General features: G+C 38.0%; 1 protein-coding gene across 5 annotated transcripts in view; it reads right to left on the reverse strand.

Moving 5' to 3' along the window:
• Positions 1-19111, reverse strand: part of aplp2 (amyloid beta (A4) precursor-like protein 2) — a 98631-nt gene that overhangs the window by 33466 nt on the left and 46054 nt on the right. For all 5 annotated transcript variants that reach the window (XM_051656289.1, XM_051656292.1, XM_051656287.1 and 2 more), the window contains exons 2-5: positions 18449-18622; positions 14053-14182; positions 2983-3095; positions 1346-1581 (exon numbers count right to left, since the gene is read on the reverse strand). In XM_051656289.1, the coding sequence (XP_051512249.1) occupies positions 1346-1581; positions 2983-3095; positions 14053-14182; positions 18449-18622 (653 nt within the window). The remainder of the gene's footprint in view (positions 1-1345; positions 1582-2982; positions 3096-14052; positions 14183-18448; positions 18623-19111) is intronic.

Raw genomic sequence — 19111 nt, forward strand, 5'->3', positions numbered from 1 at the left:
AAAAAGGGGAAATGACAGAGTGGGAGAGACAAACAGAAATAACCTACAAGAGCACTGTGGATGCGAGAGGAAAGAGGATCACAGGAAACAGAGGGAGGGGAGGACAACAGGTTGGAGGGTTTATGATTTACAGAAGTGAGCGGAGCAGCTGTCAAGCGGTCAAAGGCATGGCACTCCAACTTATCCAGATGGTCAACCTAATTTATCTCACACAAACACACATACAGTGGAAGTGATGCACACATTTCATACACACGATTTTCCGCTATTACATCACAAACTGGTACAACTGCTCAGTCACAGTAACAGTACGTTTCCAATGGAATGAAGTGAGCGGAGCCGAGCGGACATTTTCAGTTCATCCTATGGCTCGCGTGAAGGATTGTGAAATAGACAGCAAAGTGGAAAAAGCGGTGAGAGCCTAAAAATGAGAAATGCCCCATTTTATGCAAATGAAAGGTGAAAAAAATGTCAGCCAGTAGCCAATCGCTATGACGCTATCAAAACATTGCACTGTTGGTTTGAGCATTCTGAACAGCCAATGGCACGAGTTTGGGCGTGTTTTCTGAACAATGCCATCTAGGAGAAGAGTTTGGGAAACTTGTGCAATTTTGTTTTGTGATGGATTGTGTTCTCATCTGTCAAAAAGTTGAGAAATTCTGAACATTATGCAAATGAGAGGGGGAAAACACTGGGCAGCAGCCAATTGCTGTCAGCTGAAGCCAGTGACATCTGTGATAAGCGTTTCAAAATATGCCAATCACACGTTTTGACCAATGAATTTCCGTGATTTTTCCATGCCTTTCCCTTGTATTTTCCAGTCACTCGTGATCACTGTATAAGGATTTCTATATTTTATAAAGACTGCACTCATAGAGAGCAATTATAAGCCGATTAAAATTTTTAGAAAGGCACATAAATATAAAAATATACAAATTTTATTCATTTCAATCATTTTTCCCGGCCTGGAAATTAAACGTTTTAAATTCCCTGATATTTCCAGGTTTTCCATTACTGTAGGAACCCCGGCAGATAATGCTGGATTTATTAATTAAATCACATTATTATATATTACTATATTAACTCAGATTAGAACTGCAGTTTTCACACTTTTATTGTGGCTCGTGAACAAAGGTGTTTTAAATTGACACCATATGTATACGTTAGACATTTGCAAATAAAGTTCACAAATTTTCAATTGTAATCATGTATAAATATGAGAATAAAGTATTGAAAGCAATCATAGTCCATACAGAAGACAACCACACTACTGCACAGATTACAGACATACCCCTAAAAGCAGCAGATTTCTGGAGTTTTAAGTGGATTTCTTCCACGTCATTACCTCTCTTCTACTGCTTCATCATTATCATCTTCATCTTCATCAACGACAGGCTCGTCTACCTCCTCATCCTCGTCTTCATCTTCAACATCTACCTCTTTAGAGGGTGATGCAGGGGGCACGGGTTCCTCAGGGTGGGTAGATGGGCAGCAGACATACTCAGTGCCATGGAACTTATCGATGCCACAGGGCAGCAACATACCATAGCTGTGCAACATCATGTTCCCTTTAGAGCAGGCCTTGAGAGAGAGAGAGAGAGAGAGAGAGAGAGAGAGAGAGAGAATATCATAAAATCTGATTCAATTAGAGGAAACACGATTTGAAGGGCAGTCTGCTGTGTAAGAACAGCCTAAAGATATTCAACATAACTTCATAAATATCAGCACATAAGATACAAGCTCTATTCTAAAACCTTGTGAGCTGCCTCACTGCCTACCATTTGAGGTAGCATGCTAACTGACATGAAGCCTCATAAATGACTTATTTTAAACTATCAGTATAGGTGAAATTCTCTTAACAGTTACTCATGTGCATCACACAAATAGCACTCCTCACGTGAAGCACACAAGAGACTCATTGACAGCTGATTTCTATGGAGTTTGATGTTAGCATGTTGCTAAAAACACAATACACTAATAAGCTCAAACTAGATTTTTACACTTTCTTGAGAAAATGTCAGTGGTGTTTGGCTGTGTAAAAGTTATCATTGTAAGGGTTCTATTTTATTACAAAGGTGTTCTGAGTGTATTTTGCGTGTTGCTTTGCAGTTGCTAGAATATTCTGGGCGGTTGCTGACTGGTCAAACTGGTTAAACTCAAAGAGACCACCCCTTTATGATATTGTGGGTCCTAGATATGGCTTTGGTTCCTCCTTCAATGTAAGTCTATGAGATGTTTTCATCGGTTTTAATGTCGGTCAACTAAAATTGTAAGGCTTAACACTTAGCAAAAAAAAAAGTTCCTGCACACCTATCCTCAAACAAGCCGCATGATTTGTCCTAAGAGGTATATAAGTGGGTGATTCTCACAAAATCTGTCAAGAAAATGTCCCAGTCATATTTTACCCCTAATCAATACGGGGGGGTACAAAAATGTTGAAAGACATTACCAAGAGAGAGTACTACTATTATGCATATATTGTATACTGTACAATTTATTATAATTTTTTTTCCACACTTCAGTAATGAGAATCCCATAATGACCATCTTTTTTTTGCATCGTGCTAATGAAAAATGGGGCTCAAAATGTGCGGAAAAAGGGGTGGTTGTTAAAGGAGATTTGAAGAAAAAAAAAAAATCAGTGAAAGCTGCAGTGAAATTTGGGGCATTAATAATAAAATTTACATAAAAAAAAACAGTCAAAGGGAGAAAAGAAAAGGGGAGAATAGCATTCATGTGATGGTTTAAAGTGTGAGTGTGTGTGTGTGAGACTCTGCTCATGCGGAATCTACCACATTCCTATCAGTCAAATGCTCCATCAAAACCTTTTGATTTTAACAACACTCGGCAGTGAGTTTAACAACATGCAATATGCTCTGATTGGCTTTGATTATATCAAACAGTATTTTCATTTAGGACATTGTGGTAACATGCAATAAATGGTGTGTTTGACTATAATAGTCAACATGAGTGGTTTTCTTACCTCTTTGGCCACACTGTGCCACTGCTGGTGACTCACGCACATGTCCATACGCTCTTTATGGTAGAATTTACACTTCTCTGGTACCAGGAGGACATCACTCACAAATTCCCCTACTGTAAATATACAAACACAACACACAGATTCTTGACATAGGTAAGTATTCAATGTCAATCAGCTGGTTTGCTGGTACAGTTCACACAGCAGTGTTCAAAAACATCCCACATCCAATCAAACAAAACAGAATTGCTAATTCATGACAGCAGAAAACGACACAGCTCAATAATTCAACAACACATGTTTTTTTGCATTTTATAATAAGCAAATTACTAATGGGGCAAGAGATATCTGAACAGACACCTGGTCAGTACCAAGAGACAGAACAAAGATTTGGCACACACAGATCATCAACCACAGCAGAGAGAGAGTGAGAGAGCGAAAGAGCGAATAAGGGTGGGAGATCTTACAGGTTAGGTGTGTTAAAATACTTTCTCCTATACTAGCTTAAGGTAAAGAGACAACTTTATAGAAGTAAGCCAATTAGAAGTTGACTTCAACAAGTGTGTAAAAAACTGCTCAGCTTGTTTGAATGGTCTGACATGTCAATTGTAGACTCAACCAATGGCGTTAGTTTGGTGCAAGACTTCCTGTTTCTCTGAACAATAGAAGAAAGGGGGTAAGGATGTGACGGGACACTTTTATACACATGAACATAAATCGGAATTATAAATATGGCACCTGCAGTCCTTTGTTAGTTTAAAGATCCAATCGCCTGTTTGTATTTTTTTCTTATCATATAGAAATATACAGTATGTCATCCTTGCATGTCAAATACTATTAAGAAATTCTTAATCTGAATAATTAGATATCATTTTATGCAATCAAATATGTATAACTAGGCCTACAATAGAATATTAAACATCTCAAGTTACAAATAAAACACAAATTACTTGCTCCCACATTTTAATTTCGGGGGATTTTTCTCTGTTCGGTGGCATTTTTTCCCCAAGTCCCCTTGACCCATTTTAACACTTCATCTGCGTGCAGGTCATCATTTCCGAACAGTGTTGGGTAGATTACTTCTGAAATGTAATCAGTATTTTAAGTATTGTTTACAATATACCTACAGTATATATCTAGAATTATGATCTGCAATGTAACCTTTTAGATTACACTTTTTAGGCAATTGAATCTGATTACATTTGGATTACTTATTGCATTTTTTATGAAAATCTAATTTTAAGTGTAATAAGTACCAATTAAGACTCTTTTAGTACACATGAAATCATTCTTTGAAAATCTTAGATTTTTTTCTTTGAAAGTCAAGACTGATAGGAAATGTAATAATATGCAATCATGTAATCCATAAAATTAGCTTTAATCTGATTAAATTTAAAAAACAAATTTGATTTTTGTAATCAGATTACATTTTTGAAATCAAAATTACGTAATCATTACTATAACATTACACTGTCTACGAAATACCAATCACATGAACGTGCCTCTATTTGTACAATTGTTTGATGTCACTAGTGATGTAAAAATGACACTACTCCTTTACAAATGCTCAGCATTTTCAATTGATTAATTACGTTCATTTTAATTATGCACCTAGCGAACAGATGCATTGAGGACATTTGCACTGAAAGGGAGTTAATATAAAAATGAAATGAAAAACAGGAAGTGAAGTGTGTGAGTGAGTGACAGCTGGAGAGTTCAGATATCAACAGATCGGACAGGCTGGTCTGGGACTGTGTGCCATATGCAGGAGAGTTATTAGAGTTCTGATTTCAGAACAGCTGGGAGGCCAATCTTACCTTTGAGTCTGAACGAGAGAGAAAGAGAGACACTGAAGGATGGAGGGATTGAATCGTTAATGACCAGAAGACGAAAGGAGAGTATTGTTACCATGCACAAACTGCTCATTTAGTCTTGACCACAGGAGATGCCTGAGCACAAACCAAGCCGAATCCAGAGAGCAGGAAAAACGAGGATACAGGAAAGGAAAGGTGCAAGAGAGAACGAAAATGGCAGTGTTTTGGAAAATTAGGGGGTTTGGAGGAAAGAACTGAAAATAGCGGAGAACACAGCTGTTCTTCAAACCAATGCTCCCCCATCCAGAATAAACTTAAACACAAAGTTTTACCAAACACATCCCATCAGCCCTCAGGGGCCAAATCTACTAAATCCTTTGCATAATTTAGAGAGCAGTTGAGAGCTCGTAAACCAAACAAGCCTGTTTTCGTGGAAGCACCAGTCACTCAAAAAATACTGTACAGTCCTCAGGGCTGTAGCAAGGTATTCTGGGCCCCTGACTATTAATTGCTCAGGGCCCCTTTCCTATTAAAAAATACAGTTTAGAATTTGTTTTGGGGCCCCCCTGTACCCTAGAATCGTTACCACCTTTCACTTCACTAGCTACGGCCCTGACAGTCCCACACAAACAATACAGTGTTACCAGTGTAGCCTGATTACCAAACAAATGATTCTTATGAGCCGGTTCATTTGAATCAACAGCGTGAAACATACAGCGCGACAGTGTAGTCCGGTTCCCAAACGAATGACTCATGAGCCGGTTCTTTTGAATCTGCAATGCGAAACAACGCGAAAAGGGCAGTCTGATTCCCGAATGAAAGACTCTGATGAGCCAGTTCTTTTAAATCTATAGTTCGAAACATACAGCGCAACCAGTGCATCCCGATTCCTGATCGAATGATTCTAATGAGTCGGTTCTTTTAAAAAATTCATTGCCAGCAGCCACATCACCCTGTAGTTCTAGACTGGTTGCCCATTGAAGATTATCAGGTCAGTACCCGGATCAGGTTCTTTTAAATCTACACAGCAAAAACATACTGTACATGCTAAAGGCTGTAAATACAGTATTAATTGCATTTATTATTTCCAATTATTTATTCCTCAAAAGCACTAACAGAATAATTAATGAAACCGTAAAAGGAACCGGAATCGTTTGAATCATTAAATTCCTTACAATTCCCATCCATACTTATAAATTCTTCCTTACAATTATGTGTGTTACTTGAACTGTAAAGTTGTCTATATCGTTGTTTTAGTAGTAGGACTACTGTTCTAGGTGGATGAACTGCTGGTTATACTACCAACGCAATTCCTCATTTCAATACCCTTGCTCATATCATTCAAAAGTTAGAGGGTTTATAGGTTTACATGGTAATTACAGGAGTTGAAAGATTGATTATAACTGTACACAGAAAAGGTTAAGCAATTTAAGTGACCTAGTCTCATGTTAACATGTATAGGCAAATAAAAGTCTTGTTGCAATACTTTCAAAAATAGTGTATATTTTCACATTTATCCATTTACAATGCTTTTCCCCATATTTACAACTGTAAGAGTATTTCTTTAAACATGATTTCTGTATATTTTTATAAACTGAGGGAAGAGTTGATTTGTTTTTCTTGTGGTAATCAACAGGATGCCACTGTCAATAGAGCTTAAATTGTATTTAACCCAGAACATTCCTTTAATCCAATCTGCTATAATGGAAAAAACAGAGCAAGCGATTCTGCCATTACTTTGTTCATTTTTAAGCTACAGTAAGTTTTTTTCCCACACGTATGACCCAAAACATACTGTGAGCAAGAATGTAAACACATTAGCTACACAAATTAGATTTTTTGCATTGTTGCATTCGGAAATGTATCAAACCGCAACTCATAACACGACGCAACTACGCCTTGCGTTCTACTATAGCGTATTGACATTTGCGTAAACTGTCTTCTACGATCTGTTCAAGATTAATCTTGTCAACAAATTGACAAAAGGTTTTTTTTTTTGTTTGCTGAGCATTCAAATCTGTGTGTGCTTGTAAGATGTGTCTGGAAGCAGCTCTTTCCCATTATCCTGGGCATTGTGGGCAGATGGGTGGGACCTTGTTTGGGCACTGGCAGGGTATTACAACTGTAATGACATTAATAATTTTTAATACATTTGGGACATTTGGGTCGTTTGGGGTGGGGGGGTTGGGTGCGACGTGGATGAAAAGAAGAATATAAAAGCACTTTCGAAAGCAAAAACCAGTACGAAATGTGGAACGGCTCATTTGTGCGTTTGTGTAATCCCTGACTTTCCATTTGGTATTTAATGAACTGTTTTTGAATTTGAAAGACTCTTAAGCGCTTGACTTGCGATTGAAAACCGCAGGCTCATGACATGATCAAAACGCTCTAATGATCTAAAATAGCTGGGGGGAAAAAAAAAAAAAAAAACATTTTATCAGCAAGAAAGAGAAAAGGAGAAAAAAGGAGAACAAAAATGGAATAAAGAGGAAAGACACAAAGGGACTGAGGCCGGCTGCACTGAACTTCATAGTTTATAGCCCAGTTCTTCTGCTCTGTCCCAGTCCTGCATCAAAGATTTATAGCTATTACGCACAAAATGCAGTATAATTGCTCACTAAAAATAAAAATAAAAAGATTTCCCCTCTTCTCTCTGATTCCATCTCCAATTGTATCTACTAGAGGCTTTGGCCATGACGGAATCTGCCTGCATTGTGTATTTTCAGAAGAGAAACACTACTATCAAATGAACGAGCGTAACCTTCTGAACATTGCTGATGTTTGTGTAGAGCAGAACTGCTGTTGATGTAGCACAATCCTGGCAGCTAAAGAGCTGTTTATCTCAGCACTACACTGTGTTTGTATCATTCAGGACTTTTAAGGACTAAAGAGTGAAAGGGTCAGCACTAAACAAACCCAAACAAAATACTAGAAAACGTCTGCTGACTGCCTATTAGGAATTAAACTCAATGTAAAAAAGGAAGAAAAAAAAAAAAAAAAGACCCAGTGCTTGAAAGTTGAGAGCTATGGTCAAATATGAGCTCTGCTCTCATTTGACCAGTACAGCTCTTAAAACTCTTAACATTCATTTGCAGATGTAATTACTGTGGCCATATTAACCTCCTTATCTCTTGATTTTTCTTTTTTGTTCATAAGAGAAAACATAGTTAAAAAGAGGGAAAAGGAGCTGTCCACCTCAATGCATTACACCACCACAACAAATCACTCTCCTTAATTAAAGTCCAGAGGGCGTAATGTTGCTGAATCGCAATGAAACCTCCTCATTAATAACACTGCTAAACCCAAGAGGAGAGAGAGGTGAGATCACAAGGTGAGACAGGAACAAGTTTCTCTAATGTACCGACATCAATTCAAGATTAAAAATGTGCCGAAAAGAGGAAATTTCACCAGGGACTGCTTTTACATAACTGCAAATCACCATCAACTGTAGTCAGCTCCCACATTTTGATTTTAGCAGAGGTGTAGACTATGTACAAATACTTTATTACTGTACATAAGTACAGTTTTCAAATATTTAAACTTCCCAGAAGTAGAAATATTTCTGTGGGTATTTTAAAGAGAAAATTAAAATGTACATTTTATCCATTTGTCCCTTTTGCAACTGCACACCGCAAAATCGAACAGCTGCAAATGTAAACTGTAAACTTAGTTGAATCTTCTGATGAATTAGATTCTTTAGAATCAGTCTGAACGATTCGTTTTGCGAATATAAATCAACGTTACAAGGGGAACCCTGGACATCATGTGGTTAGTCACGCATTAAGCCATTTACTTAGGGGTGTAACGATATATTGTGCCACACAAAAATGTGATTATTTGCATCGTGGGTTTGAAAAATTAGTCGCGATATAACATATGGAGTTATCTATTAATCTAAATTTTGATCAACAAATAGTTAGAACAACAGAGGCTGTCAGTAAAGGCCTAAGCATCATGTTTTGGCATGATACATGATGCATCATTTCTCTAAATAATCATAATAGTGTGTTACGGACGTAACATATTAGATGTGAATTGAAGAAACGCAAAGCTCCATCGCTCGTTTACCATAAGAATTCAAATAGATGGCTGACTGTTGGTTTGCTTTGTAAAATATTCAAGTTTACTGCATTGCTAACATTTGGGAAGGGACCATTCTTTATTATTTCTTTTTGCAGCGTCTCGCACAGGACCGCCACATTTTTTAGACACTGTGTCAATTTCAAAAGAACCGAGAAAAAGAACCTGCATTCTGTTTTATATGTAAGTGCAGGTACTTTTGTTTGACTTTGATGAGAGTGATTTTATCATATGAATATCTGTGTATTGTGCTATTTTGGCTCATAACTCTGTGAGCTTTATTGCCTGTTATTTTGAGTAGTGTTTGATGCATATCTATTGGAATAAACGCTCTTTATTCCCCAGTCCCAATGAATAATTGTTTGTGATCCTTTGTGGTTATTTAAATATTACAAATGGTTACAATGCACATCCCTACTAGCATCCACCCAGACACCCTTGCAATCACATAGGAACACACAGAAGATCAGACCACCTTAGCAACCCCAGAGCAATGCCCTGGGAACCACCCACTTCACCCTAAAATTATGGCCATGAGTTGTGCCAAAGTCAAGTCCACTGTCGGCCATCTTTGGAACTCTCGGGAGACTATTTCCAGTCATGACAGTGCAGCTCCTATTTACTTGAATGGGGAAAGACTGAAACCTCCAAAAAGGTTGGTCAACATTACAATCAAAGAACATCTTTCAAATCAGCAGTAAAATCTGACAACAACGGTATCATAAATTGTGCTTCTTTAGCTCAGATCATGCTGAAAAAAGAATTTTCCCGGCTTGTTTTGCTAATGCGCATGCGCATTCTCAATTTGATTGACAGGTGATGTGTGTATCTAAATGGTGATTGGCTCTTTTACCTGTAAGGCAGGACTTCCTTTCTACATCCATTGACCATTGGGCATTACAATTTCTCCCAATCATTTTAAAAGAAGTGATCTGTCTCTTCTAAACAGTCTTTGGTATGTAGCTAAAAATGTAACTAAATTATTTCCTGAGCTTTTTGCCTTTATTTAGATAGACATTTATGCCAGTCTGTAACTTTGAAAAGCTTCCACATTATACATAATAAACAAACACATTCATTATGTTCAAAATAGCTGCCTTTGTTAAGGCTTCTGCTGCAGTTTCATTTTTATTTTTTTATCTTCATCCACTTTGTAGCGCTTCACTTCAGATCAATAAAACCGTTTCCATGGCAACTCAAAAGAAGAGAAAAAGTTGTGGATAAAAACAGTCCAGTATTGCTGTGGGCAGATTAACACATTTTAAGATTACACGCCAAACTCAGCTATTCTACTGGCTAGCTGTCACTCAGAGAGATCCAAGAAGCACTGGACTGAAAGTGTATTGTCCGCCCGACCCTGTCAATCAAACGCCAGCTGACATCAGGTGATGTCCGCCAATAGCTGCCACGTCAGCTCAAACACACACACACACACACACACACACACCAAAAATCAGCCATGTTGGGAAGCCTCCGACAGTAGGCCCATTTCACAGTCGGCTGGCAGCGCTAATGGCTTTTTTCAGCCCGCAAAGAAGTAGGCCTACAACTCAATCAGTTCCAACAAACAGAGCAGGAGAGACGAGGAGAAGAAAGCGATAACAGCATGGCAGCTTTTCCTCAGATGCAATGAGTGGAATGTGTTTTTCTTACAAGGATCAATATAATTGGAAACGCAGACTGAAATGTAATATTTGAGCAAAGACAACACAATAGAAAGCTGTGTTGTCTATTATTTACAGGCTTTATTCAGACTGCAAACTCACAACTCTTTTGATGTGGCACTGTAGATTCATCAGTGATGCAGCGTTGCCGCTGAACAGCAGTGCAGGAAACACTGGTGTAAAAAGCTTGAGACAGACAGAGAGACCGTGCAAGCAAGGTAGGAAAGAAGAAAAATAAAAGTGAAAACAGACAGCAAATAAGAGTTTATTTATTGCTGGAAAGCCAGATTCATTTAAGTGGATTGGTTCATTTGGACCGCTCATGTGAACAAACCGGTTCATTCATTTGATTAATTGCACAGATGTCCATGCTGTTTAGGTCTGCTTTTGGGTAACATAATTTTTTTTAAGGTTATATTTACAATTGTATTTATGATATAATTTATATTGGTACTTTTCCACCTGTTGTCATAGAGTGATTTTGAAGTCATTGCAAAGTGGATGAAGTTGGAGAGGGTAAAATGTTTGGATATGGTATGATTGTTTTTGACCACTTCATTAATTTGTTATATTTTTGCTTCGATTGAAGTGTAATTAGAATTTTGGAATATTTTTGGTTTAATTTTTTGGTGTTTCAATAAATGAATTCAATTTTTCAAAATCAAAACTGACTGGTAGAAGTGAAGTGCAGATACAATCACTGTTAATACTACCCATGATTTGTGTGTCAGTAGATGAAAATTATAAATAATACTTACATTCTCTATCATTTATCAGAGCCTACATCCAAATCCTGATGAGAATCACTTTTTCCATGCGCAAAGGAGCGTGTCACTATTATAGAAATATGTCTGACATTCAACATGGATGCATTTAATGCACTAAAGAAGTCCTTATTTCAATTCTTCTAATTCCTTGCATGTAGCCCTTTTACACTACCCATTTCTTATGAATGTGTTGACTTTGATTATATTGCTGGAACCTCAGAATTAAATTGCACTTGACCCAGCCCATTAGCGCTTTGCGCAAGCAATTTCGCTAAACCCACTTGTGCCTAAATTTAGTGCACGCTTGCATGAAAAGGCTTCATGGCCATGCCCATGATTTTGCGCATATGACTTTGTGCTTAGTGCTAGCACTCTTAAAGTGATAGTTCACCCAAAAATGAAAATTCTCTCATCATTTACTCACCCTCATACCACCACAGATGTGTATGACTTACTTTCTTCAGCAGAACACAAATGAAGATTTTAAGAAAAATACTGTAGCTTTGTTGGTCCTCACAATGCAAGTGAATGGTGACCAGAACTCAGAAGGTCCAAAAAGGACATAAAGGCAGCATAAAAGTAATCCATATGACTTTAGTAGTTAAATCCATGTCTTCTGAAGCTATTTGATAGGTGTGGGTGAGGAACAGATCAATATTTAAGTCCTTTTTTTCCCTATAAATCTCACCTTTGACCAGCCCCAACCAGTAGGTGTATGAATGTGAAAATCACAAGTGTAGATTTACTATAAACAAATTTTGGACCTCCTGAGTTCTGGTCACCATTCACTTGCACTGTATGGACCTACAGAGCTGAAATATTTTTCTAAAGATCTTTGTGTTCTGCAGAAGAAAGAAAGTCATACACATCTGGGATGACATAAGGGTAAGTAAATGATGAGAACATTTCCATTTCTGGGTGAACTATCCCTTTAAAAAATATTTTTATAATCAGTGCCCTCAAAACGCCTTCAAAAAGGAAAAAAGAAAATACATAAACAAGTTCAATGCTAAAATAATCATCATCTGATAATACAATTTAGATATTGCTCTCTTAAATATCTTCAGTGTAAATAACTACTTCTTGTTAGTAGATTTTAGTGTAGCTTACTATTTTTTCAAAAGGGTAGCTTGACTGTTGTAATACTTTAAATTATGAATAGCTTAGTTTAGGAGGCTTCATTTCACTCCAGCAAATACACAATCAATCTTCCTGTTCACCTGAACTTGCTTCTACTAAAAACTCAATTTGCGGCAACACTTTCAGTTAATTGTTATCAAATTTGCTGCAGTGTTCATGAGAAGTTTGCCAGAACACTACACTGAATAAAATGATTTTGGGGGTGTTAATTACTATTCCTGCACATTGGTTAAAATTTACCCAAGAAAATAAGATCTTCAGTTTACAGGTTTTGCTGCCTTTTGGAATTCAAATTAGCAAAGCCAGAAATATTGACAAACAAGCTGCTTTTGTGTAGCGGGTAAGTAGAAAAGCGCATTTCTGTGTAGATGACATGACTATTTTAATGCATGTTTAATGTGTTATGGAATTCTGAATCTGAAAATATTTCTTTTTTTATGCATTCTACTCATGTTGGTCCTGCTGTTATAAAATCACAGAAAGTTGCCAGCATCTCACTGAGGCTCAGGTATGTGTTTCATATTAACAATGAAGGAATCAATGTTCTGCCACTGTTGGACTGGGATACAAGTATGGACTAGATATCAGGATAAAACCGTGCAGCGCATCCGCCGGCAGAAGTGCGAGAGCAGAACGGGACAACCACCGGTCTCTCACTGGAGCAGCACAGCCTTGACGAACCTGCATTGTGCTCGCGCTTTCATGTGAAGTGTTAATCGCAGCGCGAGTTGCGCAGTCCATTTGAATTCAACACAGAATCAGCTGTTATACACCCGTGTGATATGGAAATCTTTCTGTCTTTCTATTGCTATCATTTTGAGGACAATGAAGTACTAACTAAATACAGCAACAAGGCTTGTGCACTGTTAATATACAGGACATTTTCTTAAGATCTGGATTGCAGATCAGATGTGATTTTTGTATTAAATTTTACTGTATTGTGCATTTAAACATTCAAAGTTGATTCTCTGTGAAAGATTTTTGTTTAGTCAACCCATTTGTACACAAGTTGGTCAATAAATATTATTAACAATGACTTTTGTGTTTCTTGTGAGTAACTGAAACAGATTTAGTTAAGAATAGTCTAAAAATTTACAATAATTATAATGGAAAATAATAGGTATAAACAATAATATTTTTACTAATTTCACCCAATATTTAAAAGTGAATTTTGCCTGTTTTAGAAAGGTAAATTGCACTAACTATCTACATTATATTAGCTAGACTTTACCTGATATTCTTAACCTGTATATTGCATGCTATCTAATTGAGAAAATGTAATCAAAGAAAGTTGGTGCAAATTGCTGCCTCATTTTTTTGGGATAAAATCTATAGGCTGTTTTTTTCAGTGTATATTTGAGTACAGCTGCTGTACAGAGCCTCCAGCTATCACATAATGGCAACCTGAGCTTGAGTTCAGGTGTTGAAGTTTGAGAGTTAATGTAAACTTTGAAAATGATCTTTAGGGGCTTGTTGAAACTTCAACTTGTCTCTTTGAACTGCTGTTCTCAGATGTCTCACCACCTCAATGGTGTCTTTGACCCCATGGGACTTTCTGGATATTTGCCCATTTATACAGACTACAGGCCTGTCAATCAAATCACTTACCCAAGCACTTGTAGGGGACCACAATGTGGGCATGTCCCTTGCACTGTTTCTTGTCTTTCTTGCACCAGTTCTCGATTTTGACCGGCTGGTTGGCTTCCACCACATTTGTAATTTGCAGCTCAGGATACATCTAAAAGGACGAGACCGGAGACACAGGCTTCAGTGTAAACAGAACACAGTGATCCATGCTTCACAATCTCCAGATCCCATCTGCTCAAGTATTAGAACACTTGATTTACTATCCCCTGAAAAGTCATTAAAAGGACATTGATGAAAAGTGATCTCAAAATTGCAGTTTTTTCGTGACCTGATGGATGATAGCAATTTTTGACATTTTTACCAAAAAAATTTTTTTACACAGTAAGAGGAAGCAATCTGTTAGTGTAGAGGGTGTTTAGAGGTACAACAGAACTAAAGATCTGTGAAACAATCTATGAACAATCACCATTGCGCCTTTGGGCAAGACACTTAAACCCAAAAGTGTACTGTAATAAATACAGAATCAATACTATTGTACTGCCACACAACTAGGTTGGGTGGAATGTGTTTCTGTGACTTATGCAATATATCCATTGAGGGGTGGTATGAACTTATTAAAAAGGCAATGCACCCTAAGCAAACCTGAGGTTAAAGAATGTTGTGATCAGGAAGTTGTGATCTAGGCAATGGATGGTTAATTTGAAGAAACTAAAACATAAGATGGTTTTTATTTATTTATTTATTTGCTTCCTTTTTTGGTCATTACATAATTGCCATATTGGTGCTCTTTCATAGATTTGATTACTTAACTAATATTCTAAAATATGGGAAAGAGTCATGATAAAGAAAGAGTTGCATTTCCTTTTTAAACAGGAAGTTGGGGTGGGACATATCAGAGGCTTTTTCGAAAGAAAAAACATGATTTGCTACTTACTATTTCTAGTCGGATGCCAATGGCATTTTGAATTTAAGGGGAAGATACACTTTATTGCACACAAATTTGTATGCATCTGCAAACATCAATATTTTATGGTCTATTTTATCAGATGAGAAAGACTGTACATTTTAAATGTGTCTATCAGCTAAAAGTTTGTCAACTTTTAGGACTGCATTAGCATATAGCTAGCCTCAAAACTAAAAGGCATTGACTAACAGTCACAAAACCCCAATTCTGGCGGCCTGGGTAGCTCAGCGAGTAAAGAAGCTGACTACCACCCATGGAGTTCGTGAGTTCGAATACCAGGGCGTGCTGAGTGACTCCAGCCAGGTTTCCTAAGCAACCAAATTGGCCTGGTTGCTAGGGAGGGTAGAGTCACATGGGGTAACCTCCTCGTGGTAGCTATAATGTAGTTCGCTCTTGGTGGGGCGCGTGGTGAGTGGTGCGTGGATGCCGCTGTGGATGGTGTGAAGCCTCCACACACGCTATGTCTCCGCGGTAATGCGCTCAACAAGCCACGTGAAAAGATGCGAGGGTTGACGGTCTCAGACACGGAGGCAACTGAGATTCGTCCTCCGCCACCCAAATTGAGGTGAGACAGTTTTGCTCGTATTTGCAATTACACATTATCACATGCAAACAGAAATTTTAACCTATTTACACATTTGCAATACGTTTCATTTTGAGCGCTTGTAAAAATCCGCAAATGACGTCTTTTAACAGCATTGCAACTAGAGCTGGGCGATATGGCAACAAAAATCATATCTTGATATTTTTCAGCCTATTGATTTTCGATATATCTCGCCAATTATGTAATTGCTCTTTAATGGCTCAAAAGTTTTTTTTTTTATCAGAGGATTCATTCAGTTTTGCATTGCATGTGTGGACACTACTATTCCTACAACACAAACAAACGGTTTAGAATACGGATGCACCAATCCGACACCTGGATCAGTATCAGTCCGACAAGCCCGATCTAAATTTGACACTATGTGTTAGTTATGTTCGTTACTGTCAAGCTCCAAAAATTACATCAAAAACCCCATAAAATAGCACCATTTAAGTAGTCCACATGACTCGTGCATTTTATTCAAAGCCAGTTGAAGACATGCAATATCTTTTTGAATCACAAAAGGCTGTGTTTAATAAGTAAATATACAGTTTGCATGTGCAGTGCGTCTGTGAATGGCTCGTCTCTGGTGACACACATACAGGCTGGTGAGGCGATCGCGGCTATTTTCTATTTAACCCCTCAGAGCAATGCGCATTATGTGAGCGATACACACAAACATCTCAGATGTAGCAGTTCAATAGTTCGGTTCGCTTATAACATGCATTTAGAAAGACACCGGAAGAGCATTTCACCAGATTTTGAATTAAAAGTGAATTATACTACTGTGAACTAGCCCAAATGCAGACACTTACAGGACTTCCTGGAGTGTTCTGACCATCCAAATAAAAGCCAGAGGGTTTTAAAGTTAAAGGTGCATGGCTGAAATAATTTGTGTTTAAGTCCAGATACAAGTTGAAAAAACTGGCTTCTTTTCTACTGTACACTTTCAATGGAATTACTGTAAATTTTTCTGCTACATTATCCAGTAGACTAGTTAAAGTTTTTCTTAATAGGCAATACATTTATATTGAAATAAAGTGTAGTTGAGGTTTGTGTTTCTTTACATATTAAACAGTATGCCCAATTTGTATCACAGAGTAAAGTATAGATATTCAAAACTGATTTTTGAAAAAACAAAAAAACAAACTGGTATCGGATCGGGATCGGCCGATACTGAGATTTCAGGTATCAGAAGATAAATAGTGGTATTGTTGCATCCCTAGTTTCGAACTTTCGTGTCCAGTGTAGACAGCCTCAAGCCGTTGCTTCGCATCAACGGACATTTATGAGACAGGGGTGCAGAGGTTTTTGTTTAGAAGTTACCAGGCTGATACAATAACAACCTTTGTGAAAGAACTAGTGAAAAACTATTGGACTTTTTGTTTAGATCTGCCAAAGCTTACAAAGTTTATGGCACTGAATCTTTGACAGAAATTAACATTTCTGCTTGAAGCACAATATGTGATTATTTGAATTGAAACTTTGTTTCATGCCATACCGCAGTTAATATGTATACACTGCATATGTACGTGTGTGTGTGTGTGTGTATATATATATATATACACACACACACACACACACACACACACACACACACACACACACACACACACACACACACACACACACACACACACACACAGTTGTGCTCAAAAGTTTGCATGCCCTTTGAGAATTGGTAATATATGTACCATTTTTAAAGAAAACATGAGTGAGCAGGCAAAACACATTTCTTTTATTTCTTAAGGGATTCATATTCAACTGTAGATTATAACAGAATGGCACAATCATAAAACAAAACATGGCAACAAGGAAAAAAATGTCTTCAAAAGTCTTCATACCCTTAGTTCTTAATACTGTGTATTGCCCCCTTTAGCATCAATAGCAGCGTGCAGTCTTTTGTAATAGTTGTCTATGAGGCCCCAAATTCTTGCAGGTGGTATAGCTGCCCATTTGTCTTGGCAAAATGCCTCCAGGTCATGCAAAGTCTTTGGTCGTCTTGCATGAACTGCACGTTTGAGATCTCCCCAGAGTGACACAATGATATTAAGGTCAGGAGACTGTGATGGCCACTCCAGAACCTTCACCTTTTTCTGCTGTAACCACTGGAGGGTCAACTTGGCCTTGTGCTTAGGGTCATTGTCGTGCTGGAAAGTCCAAGTGCGTCCCATGCGCAGCTTTCATGCAGAAGAATGCAAATTGTCTGCCAGTATTTTCTGATAACATGCTGCATTCATCTTGCCATCAATTTTCACAAGACTCCCCATGCCTATAGAGCTCACAGGCCCCCAAAACATCAGTGAGCCACCACCATGCTTCACAGTGGAGATGGTATTCTTTTCACTATAGACCTTGTTGACCCCTCTCCAAACATAGTGCTTATGGTTGTGACCATAAAGCTCTATTTTGGTCTCGTCACTCCAAATTACAGTGTGCCAGAAGATGTGAGGCGTGTCAAGTTGTTGTCATTTGTGGCATTGGCACAGTAAAGGCTTCTTTCTGGCAACTCGACCATGCAGCTCATTTTTGTTCAAGTATCGTCGTATTGTGCTCCTTGAAACAACCACACTGTCTTTTTCCAGAGCAGCCTGTATTTCTCCTGAGGTTACCTGTGGGTTTTTCTTTGTATCCCGAACAATTTTTCTGGCAGCTGTGGCTGAAATCTTTCTTGGCCTATATATATAACCATACTTTTATGTGTGCTAATAAATCTTTTGTCCCATTAGCATCAGTGCTAACACCTAAAAAGCAAGCATACAACCCTGCTTAAAAAGCAAATTCTTGCTACCATTCCTAAGCCTTAACCACTACCTACCCTTAAATCTACTTTCTTAAATGGATATTTGAATAGTGCAACGTGATTTTACCTCCTGACAGTACTGCAGCACTCCCTCTTTAGTTCCGACACAGGTCTTTGATCCAGAAGGGTCCGGCTCCCAGCGGCCAGTCTGGATGTTGATGTGCATATTGAGTTTACCGCAGAACATGGCAACCTGAGGCTCTGCGACAGCAAATCCGGTACCTGCATTGGCTGCCAGTGCCTGAGGACCAGACAACAAGCAACAAATAGAAAGGAAGTTAATGGATACTCTCATCACAGACCAATAAAAGTCAAACAGGTTGAGGCCTGCCACAAAACAGTCAAAGGGATGTGGACATTCCGCTCGAGTTCCCCTATAATGACTGATTTGATCCAGACAAAAAATAACTCTCAATATAAAAGTTTCACATTCCTGACCTGAGGCCCAACAAATGACTAATCCATAAAAACAAACCCAGTTACTAGACAGCCTTTAAAAACCCCATGGTTTGACAGCAATATTTTTCCTGTATGGACATATTTCCTATTGATACAGAAAATTTGGGCAGGACGTATTGAACGCCTTGTCCTTTCTTTTCTTTTTTTTTTTTAAACCAATAGCGTTCACAGTCACGAACCATAATTTGCTACTTACCATTTCAATAGGAGGGACGTTCTTTTATTGGACGCTTTCACCAATATTTTTGGACAGAAGAGACTGTAAATTTTA

The sequence above is a fragment of the Myxocyprinus asiaticus genome, chromosome 26, assembly GCF_019703515.2.
Source record: "Myxocyprinus asiaticus isolate MX2 ecotype Aquarium Trade chromosome 26, UBuf_Myxa_2, whole genome shotgun sequence".
Taxonomy (NCBI): domain Eukaryota; kingdom Metazoa; phylum Chordata; class Actinopteri; order Cypriniformes; family Catostomidae; genus Myxocyprinus; species Myxocyprinus asiaticus.